At 34.4% G+C, this 25,055-nt stretch overlaps 1 protein-coding gene across 6 annotated transcripts in view; it reads left to right on the plus strand.

Annotated features, from left to right (window-relative positions):
- The window catches only part of ADAM18 (ADAM metallopeptidase domain 18), a 191,827-nt gene that overhangs the window by 125,665 nt on the left and 41,107 nt on the right, over window positions 1–25,055 (plus strand). For 5 of the 6 annotated variants that reach the window (XR_003520893.2, XM_027599516.1, XM_027599511.2 and 2 more), the window contains one exon: window positions 17,444–17,524. The exons of the other annotated variant lie outside the window; for it this stretch is intronic. Coding sequence is in view for 4 of the 5 variants with exons in the window: in XM_027599516.1 (XP_027455317.1) it covers window positions 17,444–17,524 (81 nt within the window). In the remaining variant the exon portion in view is untranslated. The remainder of the gene's footprint in view (window positions 1–17,443; window positions 17,525–25,055) is intronic. 6 annotated transcript variants of the gene reach the window in all.

Consider the following 25,055-nt stretch of genomic DNA (forward strand, 5'->3'; position numbering starts at 1 on the left):
GATCCCTCGCCCCACCATCTATCATCCCTACTATCCGTCTCGGATTCACGTCTCCACACGTCCTACCTTCCAGAAAGTGGTCACTTTTCTGTTCAGAGAGTTGCTGTTATTCTTTTCTTTGATCTCCTGTGGAGTTCGTAGGTGTTCAGAATGGTTTGATTCCTATCTAGCTGAATTCCTGGGACTAGATGAAATTAAGTTCCTACTCCTCCACCATCTTGCTCCACTGCCCTTCAATGTTCCATAGTTTTTTAGTGTATAGGTCTTTCACATCCCTGGTTAAATTTATGTCTAGGTATTTTATTCTTTCTGATGCAATTGTCCGTGGGATTTTTTTAAATTTCTCTGATAGTTTATTAGCATGTAGAAAACACAACAGGTTTTTTATATATTTTTTTTAATCCTGCAACTTTATTGAATTTAGTTCTAACAGTTTGTGGTGGAATCTTTAGGGTTTCCCCCTTTTTTTTAAAGATTTATTTGTTTTAGAGAGAGAGAGAGAGTGTGTGTGTGTGTGTGTGCAAGTGGGGGGAGGAGCAGAGGGTGAGGGACAGATTCTGCACTGAGCATGGAGTCCAACATGGGGCTTGATCCCAGGACTCTGAGTTCATGACCTGAGCAGAAATTTAAGAGTCGGATGCTTAAATGACTGAGCCACCTAGGTGTCCAAGGGTTTTCTATATATAATATTATGTTATCTGCAAATAGTTTTACTTCTTTCTTTCCACTTTGTATGTCTTTTACTTGTTTTTGTTGTCTAATTGTTGTGGCTAAGACTTCCAATACCATGTCAACTAAAAATTGTCTTGTTCTTAGTCTTAGAGGTAAAGCTTTCAGCTTTTCATCATTGAGTATTATATTAGCTGTAGGTTTGTCACATATGGAATTTATTATGTTGGGGTATGTACCATCTGTAAACATGTTGTTGAGAGTTTTTATCATAAATGAATGATGAATTTTATCAAATTTTTTATGCATCTATTAAGATGATTATATCATTTTTTTCTTTTATTTTGTTAATTTGGTGTATCCCCTTAACTGATTTGCTGATGGTGACCTGTCCCTGCATCACTGAAATAAATCCCACTTGATCATGGCATATAATCTTTTTAATGTATTGTTGAATTCAATTTTCCAATATTTTATTGTGGATTTTTGCATCTTTATTCATCAGGGAGATTGTCCCATACATTTCTTTTCTTGTCATATTCTTGTCTGGTTTTAGTATCAGGGTAATGCTGGCCTTTTAAAATGAGTTTGAAAGTGCGTCCTCCCATCCAATTCTTTGGAAGAGTTTGAAAAGGATAGGTATTAAATCTTTGAATGTTTGGTAGAATTTAACATTGAAATATCTGGTCCTGAACTTTTGTTTACTGAGGGTTTTTTATTACTGAATCAAATTTCTTATTAGTAATTGATCTATTCAGATTTTCTATTTTATTTATTTATTCATTTATTTGAAAGAGAGACAGAAGAGAAAGAGTGAAAAAGAGAACACACAAGCAGGAGGAGCAAGGGAGGAGAAAGAATCTCAAGCAGACTCCATGCTCAGCATGGAACCCAATGTGGGGCTTGATCTTGTGACCCAAAGAACACAACCTGAACTGAAACCAAGAGTCAAGAGTTGGAAGCTTAACTGACTGAGCCACCCAGGCACCCCATAGATTTTCTTTCTTTTTTTTGTGATTTGGTATTGACAGATTATAAGTTTCTAAGAATTTTTCCATTTCTTCTAAGTTGTCCAATTTATTTATTAGTGTAAATTTGGTCATTGTAGTCCATTATGATTCTTTGTATTTCCGTGATAGGAGTTGTAGTATCTCTTTCATATCTAATTTTATTTACTTGACACGCTTTGTTTTTCTTGGTGAGTCTAACTAAACATTTGTCAATTTTGTTTATCTTTTCAAAGAACCAGCTCTTAGTTTTATTAATATTTTCTATTGTCATTTTAGTCTTTAGTTCATTTATTTCAGTTCTGATCTCTATTATTTCCTTTCTTCTACTAACTTTGGCCTTAATCTGTTCTTCTTTTCCTAATTCCTTTATGTGTAAAGCTAAATTGTTTATTTGAGATTTCTCTTGTTACTTGTGGTAGACCTGTACTGCTATGAATTTCCCTTTTATAACTGCTTTTGCACCATCCCCTACATTTTGGTAAGCTGTGTTTCTCTTTTCATTTGTCTCAGGATTATTTATTTCTTTTCATTTAAGATTTTATTTATTTATTTCACAAAGAGATAGTGAGAGCAGGAACACAAGCAGGGGGAGTGGGAGAGGGAGAAGCAGGTTTCCCGTTGAGCAGGAAGTCCAAAGTGGGGCTCGATCCCAGGACCCTGGGATCATGACCTGAGCTGAAGGCAGACACTTAGCATGCCCTTATTTATTTCTTTTTTATTTCTCCTCTGATCTCTTCTATGACCCAGTAGTTGCAGTAACATGTTATTTAATCTCCATGTATTTGTGTTTTTTCCAGTTTTCTTGGGATTGATTTCTGGTTTCACACCATTGTGGTCAGAGCAGATGCTTAATGTGATTTCAGTTTTCTTGAATTTATTGAGTCTTGTTTCATGCATAACATGTGATCTATCTTGAAGAATATTCCATATACACTTGAGAAAAATGTTTATTTTGCTCCTTTTGGATGGAATATTCTCTATATATCTTTTAAGTCCATGTGGTCTATGTCATGTTTAATGCTAAGGTTTCCTTTTTTGATTTTCTGTCTGGATGATGTATTCATTGATTTTAGTGGGATGTTGAAGTGTCCTACTCTTATTGTATTCATCAGTTTCTCCTTTTAGTTCTATTAATATCTGTTTTATGTATTTTGGTGTTTCTATATTGGGTGCATATATATTTATAAACATTACATCTTCTTGCTTGATTGACCCCTTTATCATTCTATAGTGCCTCTCTTTGTCTTTTATTATAGCCTTTGTTTAAAGTCTATTTGTCTGGGGGTGGGAGGGATGGGGTGGCTGGGGGATAGACATTGGGGAGGGTATGTGCTATGGTAAGTGCTCTGAATTGTGTTAGACTGATGAATCACAGACTAGTACTCCTGAAACAAATAATACATTAATAAAAAAATAAAGATGTTAATAAAAAAAGACTAAACTTAATGAGCACTGAGTAACATATGGTTCTGTTGAATCACTATATTGTATAGTGAAACTAATATAACAATGTATATTAACTACACTGGAATTAAAATTAAAAAATAAAGTCTATTTGTCTGATATGAATATAGCTATACCAGCTTTCTTTTTGTTTCCATTTGCCTAAACTATCTTTTTCCATTCCTACATTTTCAGTATGTGAGTGTCCTTAATTTTGAAATAAATCCCTTGTAGGCAATATATAGATGTGTTTTGTTATTTTATCCATTCAGTCACTCTCTGCCTTTTGATTAAAGTAATTAGACCATTTACATATAATGTAATTATTGACACATATGTACTTATTCTTATTTCATTCATTGTTTTCTGGCTGTTATTGTAGTTTTTCTCCTTTTCTTTCTCTTCTTCTCCCTTGGCGTTTTGATAACTTTAAGTGTTATGTTTACATTTCTTTCTCATTTTCTTCTGCGTCTTTACTATAAATTTTTGCCTTCTGGTTACCATAAGGCAAAATATGTATAAGCAACTATATATATATATATATATAGTTATATATATATATCCTCCTATGTATAGTAACTTAAATTTTAATACATTCTAAAACTTTAAATTTTTGCTTCCCACATTTTATGTTTTTGATGTCACATTTTACATCTTTTTTATTGTTATCCCTTAACTAATTATTGCATATTTAGTTAATTTTACTATTTTTATCTTTTAACATTCATAGTAGCTTTATAACTGTTAATTGACTACCTTTATTAATTTTTTGCAGTGATTTTTACTTCTGTATGTTTTCCTGTTATTTTAATTACTATTATTTCTTTTCAGCTTAATAAGTCCCTTTAAAATTTCTTCTAAGGCTCGTTTAGTAATGACAAATTCTTTTAACTTTTGCTTGTCTTGAAAACTCTTTACCATTTTTTCAATTCTGGATGATAATCTTGCTGGTAAGAGTATTTTTGGATGGAAGTTCTTTTCCTTCCAGCACTTTGAATGTCATGCCACTTCTTCATGGCCTGAAAAAAATCTCTGCTGAGAAATTGCTGATAGCCTAATGAGGTTTTCCATGCACATAACAATTTGTTTTTCTCTTTCTGCTTTTAAGATTCTCCTCTTTAACTTTTGGCATTTTATTTTGTTTTTGTTTTGTTTTAAGTTATTTAAATTCCAGTTAGTTAACTTACAGTGTAATATTAGTTTCAGGTGTATAATTCAGTGATTCAGCACTTACTTACAATACCCAGTGCTCATCGGGGCGCCTGGATGGCTCAGTTGTTAAACGTCTGCCTTCGGCTCAGGTCATGATCCCAGGGTCCTGGGATCGAGCCCCACATTGGGCTCCCTGCTCCACGGGAAGCCTGCTTCTCCGTCTCCCACTCCCCCTGCTTGTGTTCCTTCTCTCTCTGTCTCTCTCTCTCTCTCTCTGTCAAATAAATAAATAAAATTTTAAAAGAAAAAAGAAACATGATACCCAGTTCTCATCACAACTAGTGCACTCCTTAATTCCCATCACCTATTTAACCCATCCTCCAACTCACCTTTCCTCTGAAAACCATCAGTTTGTTCTCTATAGTTAAGAGCCTTTCTCTTGGCTTCCTCTCTCTCTCTTTTCCCCTATACTCATTTGTTTTATTTCTTAAATTCCACATATGAGTGAAATCATATGGTATTTCTCTTTCTCTGACTGACTTTTTTCACTAAACATGATACTCTCTAGCTCCATCCATGTTGTTGCAAGTGACAAGATTTCATTCTTTTATGGCTGAATAATATTCCATGATATATATATATATATATATATAAAATCTTTATCCATTCATCAGTTGATGGACACTTGGGCTTTTCAATAGTTTGGCTATTGTAGGTAATGCTGCTATAAATATCGGGTTGCATTTATCCCTTTGAGTTAGTATTTTTGTGTTCTTTAGGTAAACACCCAATAGTGCCATTGCTGGATCATTTTAATTATGATGTGTCTTGGTGAATTGCTTTAGGTTCATCTTATTTGGAACTCTCTGAGTTTCTTAGACCTGGATGTCTGTTTCCTTCCCTTTGTTAGGAAAAATTTCAGTTTTTGTATTCTCAAATAAGTTTTCTGTCCCTTGGTCTCTCTGTTCCCCTTCTGGAACACCAATAATGCAAATGTTATTCTGTTTCATGTTGTCTCAAAGGTCTCTTAAGTTTTCTTCATTTTTTAAAGTTCTTTTTTTTTCTTTTTGCTGTTCTGTCTGGATGAGTTCCATTGCTTTGTCTTCCAGTTTGCTAATCCATTCTTCTGCTTCACCCAATCTGTTGTTAAAACCTCTTGTGAATTTTTTCTAGTTATTATATGCTTCACTCTGTGACTTTTGTTTGGTATTCTTACATTTTCTTTTTTGTTGTTGATTTTCTCACTGTGTTCATCTAGTCTTCTCCCAAGTTCAGTGAGCATTTTACGACCATTATTTTGAATCCCTTATCTGATAGGTTACTTTTCTTCATATCATTTAGGACTCTTTTCCTGTGTTTTTTTCTTGTTCTTTATTTTGGGTTATAGTTCTCTGTTTCCTAATTTTGCTTGATGCTCTGTGTTTATTTCTATGTATTAAATAAAACAGCTACTTCTCTCAATCTTGAAGGGGGGGCTTTGTGTATGTGATCAACTTTCTTTTTCAACCTTATCCTAGCTCTTGATTTCTTTCAAACCTTTGTAATTGCCTAACCACTTATCAGTGGTAGGCAAAAAATTTGCCTACCACTTTTTTTGATTCATCCCTATTTTTGAGAGTGTGCCAAGACCTCTTAATATTCAATGAGAGGAATCTCATTTAGCACCTAGTTTCAGGTTGATTAGAAACCAGACCCTCAGGCAAATATGTAAATGTGTAAAATATAAACATATGTGTACAGTCCTATGGGATGCAGTTATAATCCCTACTGGAGGCCAGTCCAGAAGAGCTGGAAGTGTCCTTTGGGTGATAGCTGCAAAAATTGAGGTTGCAGATAAGTGCATATGCTCCTTTCTGTGAGGTCTCTTTGAGCTGTAGTGAGGCCCAGAATGTGTGCAAGGATGGTGTCTCCCTGCGTACATTTCCTGGAGTGGTTCCTTAGCCTCTACATGTGGAGGAAATTTGAAGACTGTCCCTCAGGCTGGAGCTCCATACTTCATAAATAGGTTTTTTCCACAGGAAGACTGGGGTTGTGTTCCAGTCTGTTGTCTGTGTAGTAACCTGGCTGTGGTGACCAACAAAGAACTGCATTTCCAAATTTCACATTCCATGGAGCTTAGGAATACCAGCCTCCTTGGCCACTAGGGCCAGGTAGATCAAAGAGCATTCCTTGTGTGGATTATCCATGCCTACTAGATTTACATATACAGTTGGAGAGTATAGGGATTGGAGCATGTTTGCTGGCTTAAGAAAGGTAGTGATAATATATCTTAACTACACATTTCCATAGGTCAGGTTGTAGCTGAGAGTCCTTATTTGTGTGTGTATGCTGACTTTAGTTTCAGAGTGGGAGAATGCCACAGCTGCTTGCTCTCCCCAGCCCCAGCCAGAAAGCAGAGGAGTGTCAGAATTGTCCATGCTCACTGATTTTATCTAGTGAGCATGAGAATGTTCATGTTAACTTTCCCAAGCCAGATAGAGGGAGAGTGCTACAACTGCCTGCACAACCAAACTTCGGTAAGGCAGTAGGATAGTACTTAAATGCTTTTCTTGTCTTGGCAAGGTGGAGGGAATGGGCTGTATCTGAACTTCCTCCCTGTGCTAACAGGATAGGAGCAGAGTGCAAAAATGGTATCTGCCCGTGCCCCTGACTCCAAGGAAATCTCCTCCATCAGAGACTTTTGAATTAGCAAATGAATCTCCTTCACATATATATATTCATAATGCTTTTCAAACTGCTAGGGGATTTTGTGTTTGTTTTGTTTGGTTGGTTTTGCTGGATTTTAGCTGAATGAGACCATATGTAAGCTCTTTAAAAGGGGAATCTCAGGTTTGTATAGCACTTGGGTCCCTTGGGCATCAGTCTCTTTGGTTTTCTAAGCCATACATTTTGGGGGTTTGTGTTTCCAGCACAGATCCTTAGGGTTGAGATGACTATTGTGGGAGCACCAACCCCTTGCTGCTCCAGGAGAAACACTAGACACTAGACTGGTGAGATCCATCCCTGTTGTGGGATGCCATGGCACGGCAGTTTTTGGTGAGATGATATTTCTGCCTTCCTACCCATTTTGATATGGTCTTTGTATCCTTTGTTATGGAGAAACAGTTTACCTAGTTTTCAAATCTTTTTCAGAGGTATGATCCATATGTAGCTGTAGAGTTGGTGTCTCCATAAAAGGTTGTGGTTTCAGGATATTCATATGCTACCATCTTACAGAAGTCCTAGCTAATTGTTATACCTGGGGCCAGCAATCCTATTCCTTGGGGAAACTGCTTGTTGTGGTAGACAGCTTCTAAAATGTTTCCAATGATCCCGCTTCTCGGTATTCACTCCCTTTTGTAATTTCCTTCCTTTGTATTTGGGCTGGATATAGTGGCTTGTTTCTAACAAATGGATTATGGCAAACATTATAGGATTTCATTTACAAGATTAGATTAAAAAAGAGTGACTTCTGTTTTGCATGCACTCTCTCTCTCGCCTTCTCAGATTGCTTGCTTTGCTGAAACAAGCTACCATGATGGAGAATCCCACATGGAAAAGCAATGTGGCCAATGAGGCAGTGAGACTCTCAATTTAACAGCCTGTAAGAAACTGAATTCTGCCAAAAACCACATGAGCAAGCTATGAAGAGAATACTTCCAAGTCAGACTTTCATATGAGACAGCAATCCCAGATGATACCTTGATAATAGCTTTGTCAGAGACTGGAGAACCCAGCTAATATATATTTGGATTCCTGACCTGCAGAAACTCTGATATGATATATGTGTAGTGTTTGGTGTTATTAATTCATTGGGTAATATGTTATACAGCAATATATATAAGTTATAGAGATTTGGGCACCTACAAATATGGTGCAGTTGTATCAAATAACTAAAATGTAGGCGTGACTGTAGAAACAGGAAATGTGTGGGTGCTAGAAGAATTTTGAAAACCATGATAGAAATGAAGCAACTTTTTAAGGAACCTCCCTATTGTTTTCTACAGTGGCTGTACCAGTTTACATTCCCACCAACACTACATGAGTAATTTCTTTTTCTCCACATCCTAAACAACACCTGTTGTTTCTTGTGTTATTGATTTTTGTTGACCATCTGTGTGTTTTCTATGGAGAAATCTCTGTTCATGTCTTCTGTCCATTTTTAAATTGGATTATTTCTTTTTTGGGTGTTGAGTTATATCAGTTCCTTATATATTTTGGATACTAACCCTTTTTTGGATATGTCATTTGCAAATATCTTCTCCCTTTCTGTGGGCTGCCTTGTAGTTTTGTTGATCATTCTCTTTGCTGTGCAGAAGCTTTTAATTTTGATGTAGTACCAATAGTTTATTTTTTGCTTTTGTTTCCCTTGCCTCAGGAGACATATCTAGAAAGAAGTTGCTATGGCTAATGTCAAAGAAGTTACTGGTTGTGTTCTCTTCTAGGATTTTTATGGGTTTCACTTTGAATTTATTTTGGTGTGTGGTGTAAGAAAGTGGTCCAGTTTCATTCTTTTGAATGTTGCTGTCCAGTTTTCCCAACACCACTTATTTAAGAAACTGTCTTTTTCCCATTGGATATTCTTTCCTGCTTTATCAAAAACTGATTGACCATATAATTGTGGGTTTCTTTCTGGATTTTCTCTGCTGTTCCATTGATCTATGTGTCTATTTTTGTGCCAGTACCATACTGTTTTGATTACTATAGTTTGTAATATATCTTGAAGTCTGGAATTGTGATGCCTCCCGGTTTGCTTTTCTTTTTCAAGATTGCTTTGACTATTCAGGGTCATTGTGGTTCCATATAAATTTTAGGATTGATCTAGCTCTGTGAAAAATACTGTTGGTATTTTGATAGGGATTGCATTAAATGTGTAGATTGCTTTGGGTAATATAAACATTGTAACAATATTTGTTTTTCAAACCATGAACATGGAATGTCTACACTTTTTTGTGTCATCTTCAATTTCTTTCATCAGTGTTTTATAGTTTTCAGAGTATAGGTCTTTCACCTCTTTGATACCCTTAGGTATCACCTTAAGATACCCTTAGGTATCTTACTATTTTTGGTGCAAGTGTACATGGGATCAATTCCTTAATTTCTCTTTATGTTGCTTCATATATATATAATAGATAGATGATAGATAGATAGAAAGATAGATAGATGATATGCAACATATTTTGGTACATTGTTTTTATATCCTGCAACTTTACTGAATTTGTATATCAGTTCTAGCAGTTTTTTGGTAGAATCATTCAGGTTTTCTATACAGTATCATGTGATCTGCAAATAGTGGAAGTTTTACTTCTTCCTTGCCAATTTGGATGTCTTTTATTTTATTATTTTATTTTATTTTAATTTGTTGTTGTCTAACTGCTCTGTCTAGGACTTCCAGTACTATGTTGAATAACAGTGGTGAGAGTGGGCATCCTTGTCTTGTGCCTGACCTTAGGGGAAAAGCTCTCAATTTTTCCCTATTAAGGATGATGTTAGTTGTGGGTTTTTCATGTATGACCTTTATTATTATGAGGTATATTTCCTCCAAACCTATTTTGTTGAGGGTTTTTATCATAATTGGATAATGTACTTTGTCAAATGCTTTTTCTGCATCTATTGAGAAGATCATATGTTTTTTTATCCTTCTTCTTATTGGTGAGATATTATCACATTTGTTGATATGCAAATATTGAAACACTCCTGTGACCCAGGAATAAAATGCACTTGATTGTGGTGAATGATTTTTTTAATGTATTGTTGAATTTGATTTGCTAGTATTTTGTTGAGAATTTTTGCACCTGTGTTCATCAGGGATATTGGCCTGTACCTCTCTTTTTTAGTGGTGTCTTTATCTCATTTTGGCATCTGGGCAATGCTGGCCTCATAGAGTGAATTTGGAAGTTTTTCTTTCTTTTCTATTTTTTGGAATAGTTTGAGAAGAATAAGTATTAACTCTTCTTTAACTGTTTGGTAGAATTTGCCTGTAAAGCCATCTATCTTGTCCTGGACTTTTGTTTGTTGGGTTTTTCAAAATTACTGACTCAATTTCTTTGCTGGTTATTGGCCTGTTCAAATTTTCTTTTTCTTCCTGTTTCAGTTTTGATTATTTATATGTTTCTAGGAATATATCCATTTCTTCTAGGTTGTCCAATTTGTTGGCATATAGTTTTTCATAATACTCTCTTACAATTGTTTGTATTTCTTTGGTATTGATTATTATTTCTCCTCTCTCATTTGTGACTTTATTTACTTGTGTCCTTTCTCTTTTTTTCTTGATAATTCTGGCTAAAAGCTTATCAATTTTATTGATTTTTTTTTCAAAGAAAGAGCTCCTGGTTTTATTGACCTGTTCCATTGTTTGTTTGTTTTTAAATTTCTGTACCATTGATTTCTGCTCTAATCTTTATTATTTCTCTTCTCCTGCTGGATTTTTGTTTCACTTATTGTTCTTTTTCTAGCTCCTTTAGGCGTAAGCTCAAGCTTTTTGAGATATTTTTTGCTTCTTGAGGTAGGCCTGTATTGCTGTAAACCTCCTTTTTGAACCACTTTTTGTGCATCCCAGGGTTTTGGAATGTGTGTTTTCATTTTCATTTGCTTTCATGTACTTTTTTATTTCTTCTTTTATTTCCTGGTTGACTCAATCACTGTTTAGTAGCATGTTATTTCACCTCAGTGTATATGTGGTCTTTCCAGATTTTTTTTTCTTTGGTTGATTTCTAGTTTCATAGTTTGTGGTCAGAAAAGATGCATGGTATGACTTTGATCTTCTTGAATTTGTTGAAGTTTGTTTTGTTGGCTAATGTGATTTATTCTAGAGAATGTTCCATGTATACTTGAAAAGAATGTGTACTCTGCTGTTTTAGGATGGAATGTTCTGAATATATCTGTTAAATCCATCTAGTCCAGTGTGTCATTCAAAGCCACTCTTTCCTTGTATTTCTGTTTGCATGATCTGTCCATCAGTGTAAGTGCTGTGTGAAAGTCCCCTATTACTGTTGTATTATTGCCAATTAGTTCCTTTATGTTTGTTATTAACTGTTTTAAGTATTTGGGTGCTCCTATGTTGGGTGAATAAATATTTTCCATTATTATATCTTCTTTTTGGATTGTCCCTTTTATTATTATATGATGTCTTTCTTTGTCTCCTGTTAAAGTTTTTATTTTAAAATCTACTTTTTTCTGGGGTGCCTGGATAGCTCAGTCGGTTGGGCATCTGCCTTCAGCTCGGATCATGATCCCAGGGTCCTGGGATCAAGCCCCACATCAGGATCTCTGCTCTGCCAGGAGTCTGCTTCTCCCTCTACTTGCCACTACCCCTGCTTGTGCTCTCTCTGTCAAATAAATACATAAAAAATCTTAAAAAATAAATAAAATAAAATTTACTTTTTCCTATATAAACATTGCTACTCCAGCTCTCTTTTGATATCCATTTGCATGATAAATGTTTCTCCATCCTCTCATTTTCAATCCACATTTGTTTTTAGGTCTAAAATATGTCTCTTGCGGGCAGCATATAGATGGGTATTTTTTTTTATACACTGTCACCCTATATCTTTTGATTGGAGCATATAGTCCATTTACATTCAAAATAACTTTTGATAAATATGTTTATTGCCATTTTATTACTTGGTTGTTTCTAAAAATTTTCTCTTTTCTTGTCTTTCATGCTTTGCTGATTTTCTTTAGTGATATATCTTGATTTCTTTCTCTTTATTTTTTGCATATTTATTAGTGGTTTTTGCTATATGGTTACTTTTAGGTTTATATATAACTTCTGCCTATAGCAGTCTATATTAAGTTGATCATTGTTTAAGTTTGAACCCATTCTTTTCTCCTCACCTCTCTATGTCTTAAGTATATGTTATTATATTTATATCCTTTGTGTGTGTGTGTGTGTGAGTTCCTTCACTAATTCTTTACAAAATTTTTCATTTTTACTGCTTTTGTGTTTCCTACCTCTATACCATCGCTTTTGGTTTCTCCTTTCCCCTCAAAGTGTCCCCTTTAACATTTCTTGCAGAGTTAGTATAGTGGCCATGACTTCCTTCAGTTTTTGTTTGTCTGGGAAACTCTTCATCTCTCCTATTTGAATGATAGCACAGCTGGATAGAGTATTCTTATTTGCAGATTTTTCCCTCAGCACTTTGAATATATCATGTCACTCTCTTCTGACTTTCAGAATTTCTGTTGAAAAATCTCCTGCTAGCCTTATGGGTTTTTCTTGTAAGCTACTGACTTCTTTTGTCTTGCTGCTTTTAATTTTTTTATTTATCACTATATTTTGTAAGTTTAATTACAATATGTCTTAGTGTGGGTCTGCTTTTTTTGATTCTGGTGGGGGTTCTGTGTGCCTCCTGGATCTAGATATCTGTTTCCTTCTCCAGATTAGGGAAAGTTTTCAGCTATTATTTCTTCAAATGAATTTTCTGCCTCTTTTCTCTCTCTTCTTCTGGGACTCCTATAATATGAATGTTATTACATTTGATGGAGTCACTGATTTCCTTAAGTCTTTCTTGTTTTGCATAATTCTTTTTCCTGTCTTTTGTTTAGTTTGGTTACTTTCCATTACTATTTCTTTTAGGTTACTTGTTCTTTCCTCTACTCCTTCCATTCTGCTGTTCATTTAATCAAGCCTGCTTGTCATTTTGTTTAATGTGCCCCTATCTCTGCTCTGTTATTCCTTATTTCTGTGTTCAGTGTCTCACTCATGTCTTCCACTCTTTTCTCAAGTCTGGTGAGTATTTTTATGATCATTGCTTTAAATTCTCTGTCAGGCATGTTACTTATATCTGTCTCAATTAGCTCTCTGGCTGTAGCCTTGTCCTGTTCTTTCTTTTGGTATAAATTTTCCTGTCTCCTCATTTTGTCTTCCTCTCTGTTTCTGTTTCCATGTGTTAAGAAAGTCAACTGTATCTTCTGCTCTTGAAAGTAGTGATACTATGAAGAATCAGTCCTGGAGTGCCCTGCAGTACAGTGTCTCCTGTTCACCAGAATCTAACAATTCAGGAGATTATCCTATATGTGTTGTTTATGCCTTGCTGTTGTGTCTGAGTCACTTTTCCTTTCAGTGCTGTAATCTTCACTGACTATCTGCCTATTTTGGGCTATCCTTGCTCTCTGTGATGTTAGCAGGACCCAGGCAGTCCAGCTTTAAGGGGGCATGTCTGCCAGGGAAATTGGGAGTGAGGTGCAATGTTAGGAAAATTTGCACAGGCCACTAGTCTTATGCCAGATCCCCGAAAGCACTGCGGGGACTGGGATTTGTGTGTAAGGGCAGCTGGGTAAGCAAGGCTGGGCATGGTGCCCAAGGATGGCTGGGTGTGGCTGGGCCCAGTGTGACTGGGTGGCTGGGGCCTGGGGCTGAGCAGAGTGTGGTGGCTTGGCCAAGTGGGGTGACTGCTGTGTACCTGGTGGCTTTGCATGATGTGGGACCACAACTGGGGCCACACGAATGGGCACAGTGCACAAAGGTGGCTGGTTGGGCAAGGTGTGCAATGGTAGCTGGAGGCAAATGGTTGCATGTGGTGCAGTAGATGTGCATGTTCTGCTGTGGCAGCTATGCACCTGATGGCTACTTGGGGCAGATGCATAGCTTTGACAAAATTCGCCCTGAGGCCAGGGCCAAGCCTAGCAGGTTTGGAGTGGGCTAGTCCTTAGGAGAACTCATGGGCATAGCTCACTGGAAGAGGGTTAGGTAGCAAGTGTCTGTGAATTCCTTCCTCTTGCAGGTGGCTCTGTGCTTATGCTGTGGGGCTAGGGAGGAAAATGGTGTCTTTCAGCTCCCTCATTTTCAGAGAATTCACCCAAGACACTATGAAAACAGTATGAATAGATCTACCTCCTGTTTTCCCCCAGAGTTGTGTTAACTGTCATTTTTATGTTGCTTCTCTGTGGGCTGCTGTCTCTTTAAGGGCAGTGACCCAGCTATCACTCACCTTCCTTGGGTGGCCAGTGCTGAAGCAGCAGATTTTTAAACCTCCAGGCTTCAAGTACCACTGGTGTTATAAACTCACAGAATTCAACCCCTCTTTTTTATTAAGATTGTATTTTATTTTTTAAAGATTTTATTTATTTATTTATTTATTTATTTATTTATTTATTTATGAACAGGGGTTGGGGCAGGGGGAGAGAGAGAGAGAGAATCTTAAGCAGGATCTGCACTGAGTGTAGAACCTATCTCAGGGATACATCTCACAACTCTGAGATCATGACCTGAGCTGAAATCAAGAGTTAGATGCTTAACTGACTGAGCCACACTGGTGCCTCAAGATTTTATTTTTTAAGTCATCTTTACACCCGACATGGGGCTCAAATTTACAACCCAGAAGTCAAGAGTCATGTGTTCAACTGATTGAGCCAGGCAGGTGACCCATCAGCCCCTCTAGTTTTTAAAGCCAAACATTATGGGAATTAGTCATCCCTCTGGTGTGAGGGCCTGTTTCTCTGCCCTTTCTACATACTCAGCTCTCTCCCTCCTGCAAGGAGCTTACTTATGCCTTTGTGACTTTCCTGACCTTTCAGATGCAGCTTCTTCTCTATATTCAGTTATGCAGTTTGTTCTTATAGTCTTCCCATCACTCCGCATTTTGTTGAATTGGATGTGGACCATATTTAGTTGACATTATGGGACAGGGTGAGCTCAGGGTCCTTCTACTCTGCTATCTTTCCAAACTCAGAATTTCATTCTTTTAAAGGTTGAATAATATTCTATCATTTTTATATACCACATTTTTAAAATTGATTTATCCATCATTGGACATTTAGGTTGTTTCTACCTTTTGGCTATTGTGAATAATGCTGATATGAACAGCATTTGGTGTACAAACATCTTTTCAAGTCCCTGCCTTTTAATTCTTTGGGTATATACCTAAACATGGATTTGCTGGATCATATTCTAATTCTATGTTTTGTTTTGTTTTTTTGAGAAATGGCCGTTCTGTTTTTCACAGTGGTTGCACCATTTTATATTCCCACTAGTAATTCACAAGGGTTACAATTTGTCTAATTCTTTACTAACACTTACTTTCTGTTTTGTTTTGTTTTTGTTTGGATCACTTCATACCATCCTAATAGGTATGAAGTGATATTTTATTGTGTTTTTAACTTTCATTTTTGAATAACTAGTGATGTAGAACTTTTTTCACAAGCTTATTGGCTATCCCTATATCTTCTTTGGAGAAATGTCTATTTATGTCTTCTGCCCATTTGTAATTTGGTATTGGTTTTTGTTATGATTGAGTTTAAGGAATCCTATATATACTTTGGATACCAATCCCTTACCAGATCATGTTTTGTTAATATTTTCTCCCATTCTGTGGATTGCCTTTTCAGTCTCTTGATAGTGTTCTTTGACTCACAAAAGTCCTTTTAATTTTTATGAAGTCCAATGTATCTGTTTTCTCTTTTGTTCCCTGTCATTTGGATATCATATCCAAAAAGCATTTCCAAATTAATGTTATAAAGCTTTTCCGTATGTCGTCTAAAAGTTTTATCATTTAGCTCTTTAGGTCTTGAATCCTTTTGAGTTAATTTTTTATATGGTATAAGATAAGGATCTAATTTCATTCTTTTTCATGTGTATATCCAATTTTCCAGGATCATTTGTTGAAAACATTGTCCTTTGCCACTGAATGGTCTCGGCAGCAAAATCATTTTACCATATATGCAAGGATTTATTTCTTGGCTGTTTACTATATTTGACCATATATGCAAGGATTTATTTCTTGGCTGTCTAATACATGCCATTCATCAATATTTCTGAGTTTGTGCCAACACCACACTGTTTTCATTGATGTAGCTTTGTAGAAAGTTATGATATCAAGAAGTGTGATTTCTCCCACTTTGTTCTTTTTTAAGGCTGTTTTGGCTATTTCAAGTCCCTTGAATTCCATTTTATGATGGGTTTTCTATTTCTGAAAAAGAGTCTTTGGAATTTTGACAGAGACTGCATTGAATTTGTAGATTGCTTTGGATAGTATTAGCATCTTAACAATATTATGTCATTCAGTCCATGAACACAGGGTATCTTTCTATATATTTACACATTCTTTATTTTTTTTTCAGCATTCCTTTATAGTTTTCAGTGTACACATTACTTACCTGCTTGGTTAAGTTTAGTTGGTTAATAATGGTTAATACTGTTATAAATTGAATTGTTTCTTAATTTTTTCATAATGTTTATTGCTAGTGTAAAGAAATGAGTTTGATTTTTTTGTATGTTAATATTTTATCCTGCAACTTTACTGAATTTACCAATTAGTTCTGAAAAGCTTTTTGTGTGTGGAGTCTTTAAGGTTTTCTATATATGATTATGTCATCTGCAAACAGAGATAATTTTACTTCTTTCTCTATGATTTGTATGGCTCTTATTTATCTTTGTCACCTAATTTCTTTGCCTAAAATTTCCAATATTATGTTGAAAAGAGGAGACAAATGCAGGCTGGCATATGCAACATGATCTATTGGGTGTATGTTAATTTTCAGGAAATAATTGCAAAAAGCTAATTTTTATTCTTATTATCTTTGTATTTTCAATGTATTACTTGTAACTTATACTCCTTTTAAAAATAAAACAAAAGAATGTAAGCCAGGAGGCCAGTTAACAAAATATAAAAAGGTAAATGGGGCAAAAGTTACATGTCCAGGTGACTGATTACCACTGGATTACCCATTTTGACATAACAAGGGTTTTACAATGGATACAAATGAAGTTAAAATATTTCTTTTGATAAATTATTCTTACCAATATTATAACAAAGGTTCATGATAATTTATAATCCAAAATACTAACTTATATTTGAAACCCAAATAAAATTAATGAATTATTTCCAATTTTTGAGGGGACAAATCATTAATATTAATCTAATCAATTATTTATAACAGAACATTAACATAATACAGAAAATTTCCCTGATTGAGATTTTCAATTCAATTCCAAATTCTAAGTATCAAAACCCAAATTACATTACATTATTACAAAAACTATGTCAAGACAAACACCCTCAGTTATTTTTCTTTAATTAATTATTATTTAGATTTTATATTGGAATGCTAGAATCTTTGTACCAGAATCATAGTAATATGGAATAAAATGTCTCAACTTAAGCATCTCTTATGTGTATATAACAAATAATTCTTTTCTCATATTACATCAAATGTGTGAGTGATTATGAAATATCTTTGTTTTATTTCAGTATTGTATAAATAAAACCTGCAAAGAAGTTCATTTGGTGGGGAAAAAATGTAATGCTGCTAAAAAATGCAGAGGAAATGGGGTAAGTAACTTTTCTTTCTGTAGTTCTAAATTAAATGTTATTTTTGTGGGTAATTCAAAGTAAAAGTTTATCTTGCTTGGGAGAATTGAGAGTCTAGTTACTTTTAAACTGAACTTGCCTAGGAATAGCTAATCAATATAAAGAAAATCAGTAGGGTGATGAATATCTACCATTTGCATCAACATGGGTGGAACTGGAGGGGATTACGCTAAGTGAAATAAATCAGGCAGAGAAAGATAAGTATCATATGGTTTCACTCATATGTGGAACATAAGGAATAGAGCAGAGGACCATATGGGAAGGGAGGGAAAACTGAATGGGAAGAAATCAGAGAGGGAGACAAACCATGAGAGACTCTGGACTCTGGGAAACAAACTGAAGTTTACAGAACCAAGGGGGGGTGGGAGATTGGGGTAACCGGGTGATGGGTATTAAGAAGGGCACATGTTGTGATGAGCACTGGATGATATACGCAACTAATGAATTTTTGAACACTACATCAAAAACTAATGATGTACTATATGTTGGCTAATTGAAAATAATAAATAAGTAAGTAAGTAAATAAATAAATAAATAAACCTCAGTGGGGCTAATTCAAAAACTGTTAAATAAATTGTACTACATGTGTTGAATTTATTGTGAACATCCACAACTTGTAAATTAATAACATGTTTAAATAAAAACCATTTATGCCAATAACTATATGTTTTACTTGTAATTGTGAACATATTTTGTACTCCCTCATTTTCTTAATAATTAAAATTTATGGCTATATAATATTTTATAGAGAATATACCTAAAAAACCTATTGACATGTTAGTGAATTTTCTGATTGTTCCTATGAAGAGGTTCCTAATAAGAAATATATCCTTATGCAAAAATTTTTATTTCTTCCCAACTGCTTATCTATCTTAATCTGCTAACACAAATTTGCTGTTACTTTTATATTTAATTTTTGCATCTTAAAATTTATAGTTTTGGTCCTTTCAAAATTATTTTTCCTAAAAGAAAATCAGTGTAAGATGCAGTCAACACTATAAGAATTATTCCAGATTTACCATATTTATCAGTATTCAATTTTATAATTTTTAAATTGGTTGGATTTAGAATATATAAAATGCCTCTTGCATTGTCTTTAATTTTCTAGAGGCTGTTAACAAAGAAGATAACTACATTTTCATGTTTTGTTTTTTACTTTCTATACTTAAAATTATTGGCCTGATCTTTTGTTTTCCTTTCTTTAATTATCTGTTTTAGGTCTTCAGTCCAAATGATTTTTATTAAATCTCAAAGTTATAGATTATAAATTTGTTTTCTTCACCTACCATTTAGATTTTTATTTTACTTAGGTTTTTGGATTTCTAAATAAAATTTTTCACTATGAAATATGACATACATAAAATAAGTAAATAAGATTAAACTGCATTTATTTTATGATTTTCTCTATGCTTATTAATTTCAAAATTAAAATGAAAATGTCAAGTAAAATCTAACTGAATCTAGGAGAAACTCTGTTTACTTTCCAATGACATCTCAACAGACAACTCTATTATTTACAGTTGATAGAGTTGACTTATAACTCTATAATTTGCAATTTTAGTTAAATTTTATGAGCATGTAGTTGTTTAAGAAATCTTATTATGAAATATTGACAGTCATTGTAGTGTGGTTCTTTTTTCATTTCTGATACACTTTTTTTTATTAATAAGACTTTTTTTTAGAGCAGTTTTAGGTTCACAGAAAACTTGAGGAAAAAATACAGAATGTTCTCATATATCTCTTTCCCTGACACATGCATACCCTGCCCCAGTATCAACATCCTGCATCAAAGGTGTACACTTGCTACAACTGATGAACATACATTGACATATCATAATCACCACAACTATTGATAATTTACATTAGGGTTCATTCTTTGTGTTGTACTTTTATGGTTTTGGATGAATGTAAATTATATCCATTATTGTAATACCATAAGAGAATTTCACTGGCCTAAAAATCCTTTGTGCTTCCCCTCTTTAAGTCTCCCCTCAACCTACAACAACCAGTTATGTTTTTAACTGTCTTCATAGTTGTGCTTTTTCCAGAATGTTATATAGTTGAGATCATACAGTATACAGCATTTCAGAGTGGCTTCTTTCACTTAGTAACATACAGGTTCCTTCATGTCTGCTGTTTGGATTTACCACAGTTAATTTATTTATTCACCACTGAAAGACATATTGGTTGCTTCCAAGTTTTTACAGTTATGAATATAACTACTTAAATATCCATGTGCAGATTTTTGTTAAAAGATAAATTTCCAACTCTTTAGGGTATATACTCTTCTTTAAATTAGACTCCCTAGGAATTTATCATTTTATTAATGATTTAAATATATCAAGAAGTTAAGAAAAAAGCAACAGATTATATTGAAAATTTTAGTTATTGATTGACTGCAAGTGGTGGGCATTCCTGAATCTGGTCCCTATTGTTAAAGACAAAGGTTTCAATATTCAATTGCATGTTTTTCTTTCATGCAACATGCTTTTGATGTTATATATAAAAAGCTATCTCCAAACCCAAGGTCACCAAGATTTTCTCCAGTGTTATCTTCTACAAGTTTTATAGTTTTGTATTACATTTAGGTCTATGATCCATTGAGCTAATTTTTATGAAAAGCATAAGTCTAATTTTTTGCATGTAAATTTCCATCACCATTTTTTAAAGAATGATCCTTTCTCCATTGAACTGTCTGCCTTTGCTCCATTATCAAAGACCAGTTGACTATATTTATGTGGATTTAATTCTGATTTCTCTATTTCATTATATCAATCTGTTTATCTATTCCTTTGCCAATACTCAATTGTTTTGATTATTTTAGCTTTAAAATAAGTATACACATCAGGTAGTCAAAGTGATCCTTCTTTGTTCTTCAGTATTATGTTGGCTATTCTGTGTCTTTTGCCTTTCCATGTAAACATAAGTTGGCCAAATCAGATCATCAGTATCCACAAAATAAGCAAATGGAATTTTGATTGGGATTGTATTGAATGTATAGATCAAGTGGGGAATAACTAACATCTTGACAATATTGAATCCTCATATTCATGTACATGGAATATCTTTCCATTTATATAGATCTTTGAGATTGTTACATTAGACTTTGCAGTTCTCCTAATACAGGTCTTATAAATTTATAACCAATTATTTTTTTGGTGTTAATGTAAATGGTATTGTTTTTAATTTCAAATTCCAGTCGTCTATTGTTATATGTAAGTAAGTAATTTACTTTTATATATTAACCTTTCATTATGCTGCCTTACATAATCACTTATTGGTTCTTATAGTTCTTTTGTTGATACTTTGGGATTATTTACACAATCATGTCATCCAAGAACAAAATATTTTATTTCTTTCTTTCTTTCCAAATTTTATATCTTTTATTTCCTGTTCTTATTGCATTAGCTAGAACTTCCAGTATAACATTGAAAAGAGAAAAAGTAGTAAAAGTAAATATCCTTGCCTTGCTCCTGATCTTAGCAAAAAAAGCTTCTAGCTTCTCACTATTTTTTTTATATTCTTTCAATGTAGTAGAACATATTAATTTGTGAATTTCTAAATAAGGTAGAGCAATTTCTTATCTGCATATTTAAAAATAGATTCAAACTTTAGAAAAAGTCATATTCAAATAAGCATGTCTAAATAAAAAATAATAATAAAAACATTTACTTCCTGGAAAACAACAAAGGGGATGTATTCATAAACCCAGGGAACCCTTCTCACACTCCTCTTTCCTCTTCTTCACAATTTTCTTTCACATTATTTATGTTGGAGCCTCTCGTCTGTGACCTTCCATGACCAACACACAAGTGAAAGCTCACAAAATAAGTTATCTTTTTCTCTGAACCTCATGGCTTACTCTCTTCTTTCCACTTGTTCTTTTTTCTTTTCTTCCTCAACTTGTCTATTTTTTTACTCTTTCATTTACTTTTTTATTTTTTCCCTAGGTTTCCCCTGATTCTCTTATGAATTCTTAACTTCAATTGTTCTCTGCCTTTTCCTTTTCTTTTGAAGTATAATTGACAAATAACAGCATATTTGTTCAAGATGTACAATATAATGATTTAATATTTGTATGTATTGCAAAGTGATCACCACAATAATTCTAGTTAGCATCCATCATCATACATAGTTACAATTTTTTTTCTTGTGCTGAGGAATTTTAAGATCTGCTTTCCTGGCAACTTTCAAATATTCAATACCATGTTATTAACTATATTCACCATACTTATATTACATCCTTATGATTTATTTATTTTATAACTGGAAGTTTCTATCTTTGAAAACCTCCACCTATTTCACCCATCGTCCCCCAACCCTTCACCTGTGGCACCTACCAATCTATCCTCTATACTTATATGCTTGTTTTAAAAAATTCTATCTATAAAATGGATCACACAAAATTTAACTTTCTCTGTCTGACTTATTTTACTTAGTATAATGCCCTTAAGGTCCATCCGTGTTGCCACAAGTGACAAGATTTCATTATTTTTATGGCTGAATAATATTCCATTGTGTCTGTGTGTATACATACCACATTTTTTTTTATCAGTTCGTTCATAGATGGACACTTAGGTTGTTTCTGTATCTTTTTTTTTTAAGATTTTATTTATTTATTTGACAGAGAGAGAGCAGGAACACAAGCAGGGGGAGTGGGAGTGGGAGAAACAGGCTTCCCACCAAGCAGGGAGCCTGATGTGGGGCTCGATCCCAGGACTCTGGGATCATGACCTGAGCCAAAGGCAGACACTTAATGACTGAGCCACCCAGGTGCCCCTGTATCTTGACTATTATAAAAAATGCTGCAGTAAACATCTTTTCAAGTTAGTGATTTGGTTTCTTTGGATGAATACCCAGAACTGGAAGTACTGGATCCTATGGTTGCTCTATTTTTTATTTTTTGAGGAACTGCCATGCTGTTTTCCACAATGGCTACACCAGTTTACATCCCCACCAACAGTGCACAATGGTTCCCTTTTCTTCTCCTCCTGACCAACACTTGTTATTTCATATCTTTTTGATAATAGCCATTCTACCATGTGTGAGGTAGTATATAATTGTGGTTTTGATTTGCATTTCCTTGTAGGTCAGTGATGCTGAGCATCTTTTCTTGTACCTATTGGTTTTCCGTAGGTTTTCTGCTTTTCACTATTATGATGTTATTTGTACATTTTTATGTAGATGTTCTTCCTCATATTGAGGAATTTACCCCTCTATGCCTGAATTGGTGAGTTTTTAATCATAAATGGTGTGTGTTTGGTCAAGCCCTTTTTTTCTAAATCTATTGATATAATCGTATGACTTTTCTTCTTTAGCCTATTGATGTGATAGATTACAGTAATTGATCTTCAAATAATAACCTCAACTTGTATACCAAGAATAAAATCCACTTTATTCAGATATATTATTCTTTTATATATTAACTAATTTGATTTGCTAATATTTTTGAGGATTTATGCACTTATACTTACTAGTGATATTGTCTATAGTTCTACTTTCTTGTAATGGCTTTGTCTGGTTTTGGTATTGGGATAATGCTGACCTCACAATGAGTTTGGAAGTGATCCTTCTGCTCTTATTTTCTGGGAGAGATTGTAAAGAACTGACATAATCCCTTTCTTAAATGTTTGATCAAATTCACCAGAGAATACATCTGAGCTATGTGCTATTTTGGAAGGTTATTAAATATAGATTTATTTTATTTAACAGATATAGACCTATGCACACTACTTCTTCTTGTGTGACCTTTTATAAATTGTGTCTTTCAGTGAATTGGTTCATTTCACCTAGGTTACCAATTTATACACATAGAATTTTTAGGATATTACTTTACTATCTTTTTTATTTTTAATTAAAATCAATTTAATTAACATATAGTGTATTATTAGTTTCAGAGGTAAAGTTTAGTGATTCATCAGTTGCATATAACACCAAGTGCTCTCATGACTTCAAGTGCTCTCCTTAATGCCCATTACCCAGTTACCCTAAACCCCCACCCACCTCCCCTCCAGTAACCTTCAGTTTGATTCCTATAGTTAAGAGTCTCCTATGGTTTATCTCACTCTCTGATTGCATCTTGTTTTATTTTTTCTTTCCCTTCCCCTATGTTCATCTGTTTTGTTTCTCGAATTCCACATATGAGTGAAATTATATGGTATTTGGCTTTCTCTGACTGATTTGTTTCACCTAGCATAAAAGACTCTATGGATTCCATCCATATCATTGCAAATGGCAAGATTTCATTCTTTTCGCTGGCTGAGTAATATATCCATCTCGGCTCTTTCCATATTTTGGCTATTGTGGACATTGCTGCTATAAACATTGGGGTGCAAGTGCCTCTTCATATCAACACATTTGTATCTTTGGGGTATATATCTAGTAATGCAATTTCTGGGTCGCAAGGTATCTCCATTTTTAACTTTTGAGGAACCTCCATACTGTCTTCCAGAGCACCTATACCAGCTTGCATTCCCACTGCTGTGTAAGAGGGTTCCCCTTTCTCTGTATCCTAGCCAAAATCTGTTGTTTTGTGACTTGTTAATGTTAGCCATTCTGACTGGTATGAGGCGGTATCTCGTTGTGGTTTTGATTTGTTTGTATTTCCCTGATCCTGAGTGCTGCTGAACATTTTTCATATGTCTGTTGGCCATATGTATGTCTTCCTTGGAGAAATGTCTGTTCATGTCTTCTGCCCATTTCTTGACTGCATTATCGTTTTTTGGGTATTGAGTTCGATAAGTTCTTTATAGGTTTTGTATACTAGCCTTTTATCTGATAAGACATTTGCAAATATCTTCTCCCACTCTGTAGATTGCCTTTTAGTTTTGTCAACTGTTTCCTTTGCTGTGCAAAGCCTTTTATCTTAATGAAGTCCAAATGGTTCATTTTTGCTTTTGTTTCCCTTCCTTTGAAGACGTGTCTCGCATGAAGTTGCTGTGGCCAAGGTCAAAGAGGTTGCTGCTCGTGTTCTCCTCTAGGATTTTGATGGATTCCTGTCTCACATTTAGATCTTTCATCCATTTTGAGTTTATTTTTGTGTGTGGTGCAAGAAAGTGGTCCAGTTTCATTCTTCTGCATGTGGCTGTCCAATTTTCCCAACGCCATTTGTTGAAGACACTGTCTTTTTTCCATTGGACATTCTTTCCTGCTTTTTCGAAGATTAGTTGTTCATAGAATTGAGGGTCCATTTCTGAGTTCTCTTATTCTCTTCCATTGCTCTATGTGTCTGTTTTATGCCAGCTGTCTTGATGATTACAGCTTTATAATACAGCTTGATGTCCAAAATTGTCATGTCAATAGCTTTGGTTTTCTTTTTCAACATTCCTCTGGCTATTCAGGGTCTTTTTTGGTTCCATACAAATTTTAGAACTGTTTGTTCCAGCTCTGTGAAAAATGATGGTATTTTGATAGGGATTGCCTTGAATGTATAGATTGCATTGGGTAGCATAGACATTTGAACAATATTTATTCTTCCAGTGCATGAGCATGG

The sequence above is a fragment of the Zalophus californianus genome, chromosome 2 (genome assembly GCF_009762305.2).
Source record: "Zalophus californianus isolate mZalCal1 chromosome 2, mZalCal1.pri.v2, whole genome shotgun sequence".
Taxonomy (NCBI): domain Eukaryota; kingdom Metazoa; phylum Chordata; class Mammalia; order Carnivora; family Otariidae; genus Zalophus; species Zalophus californianus.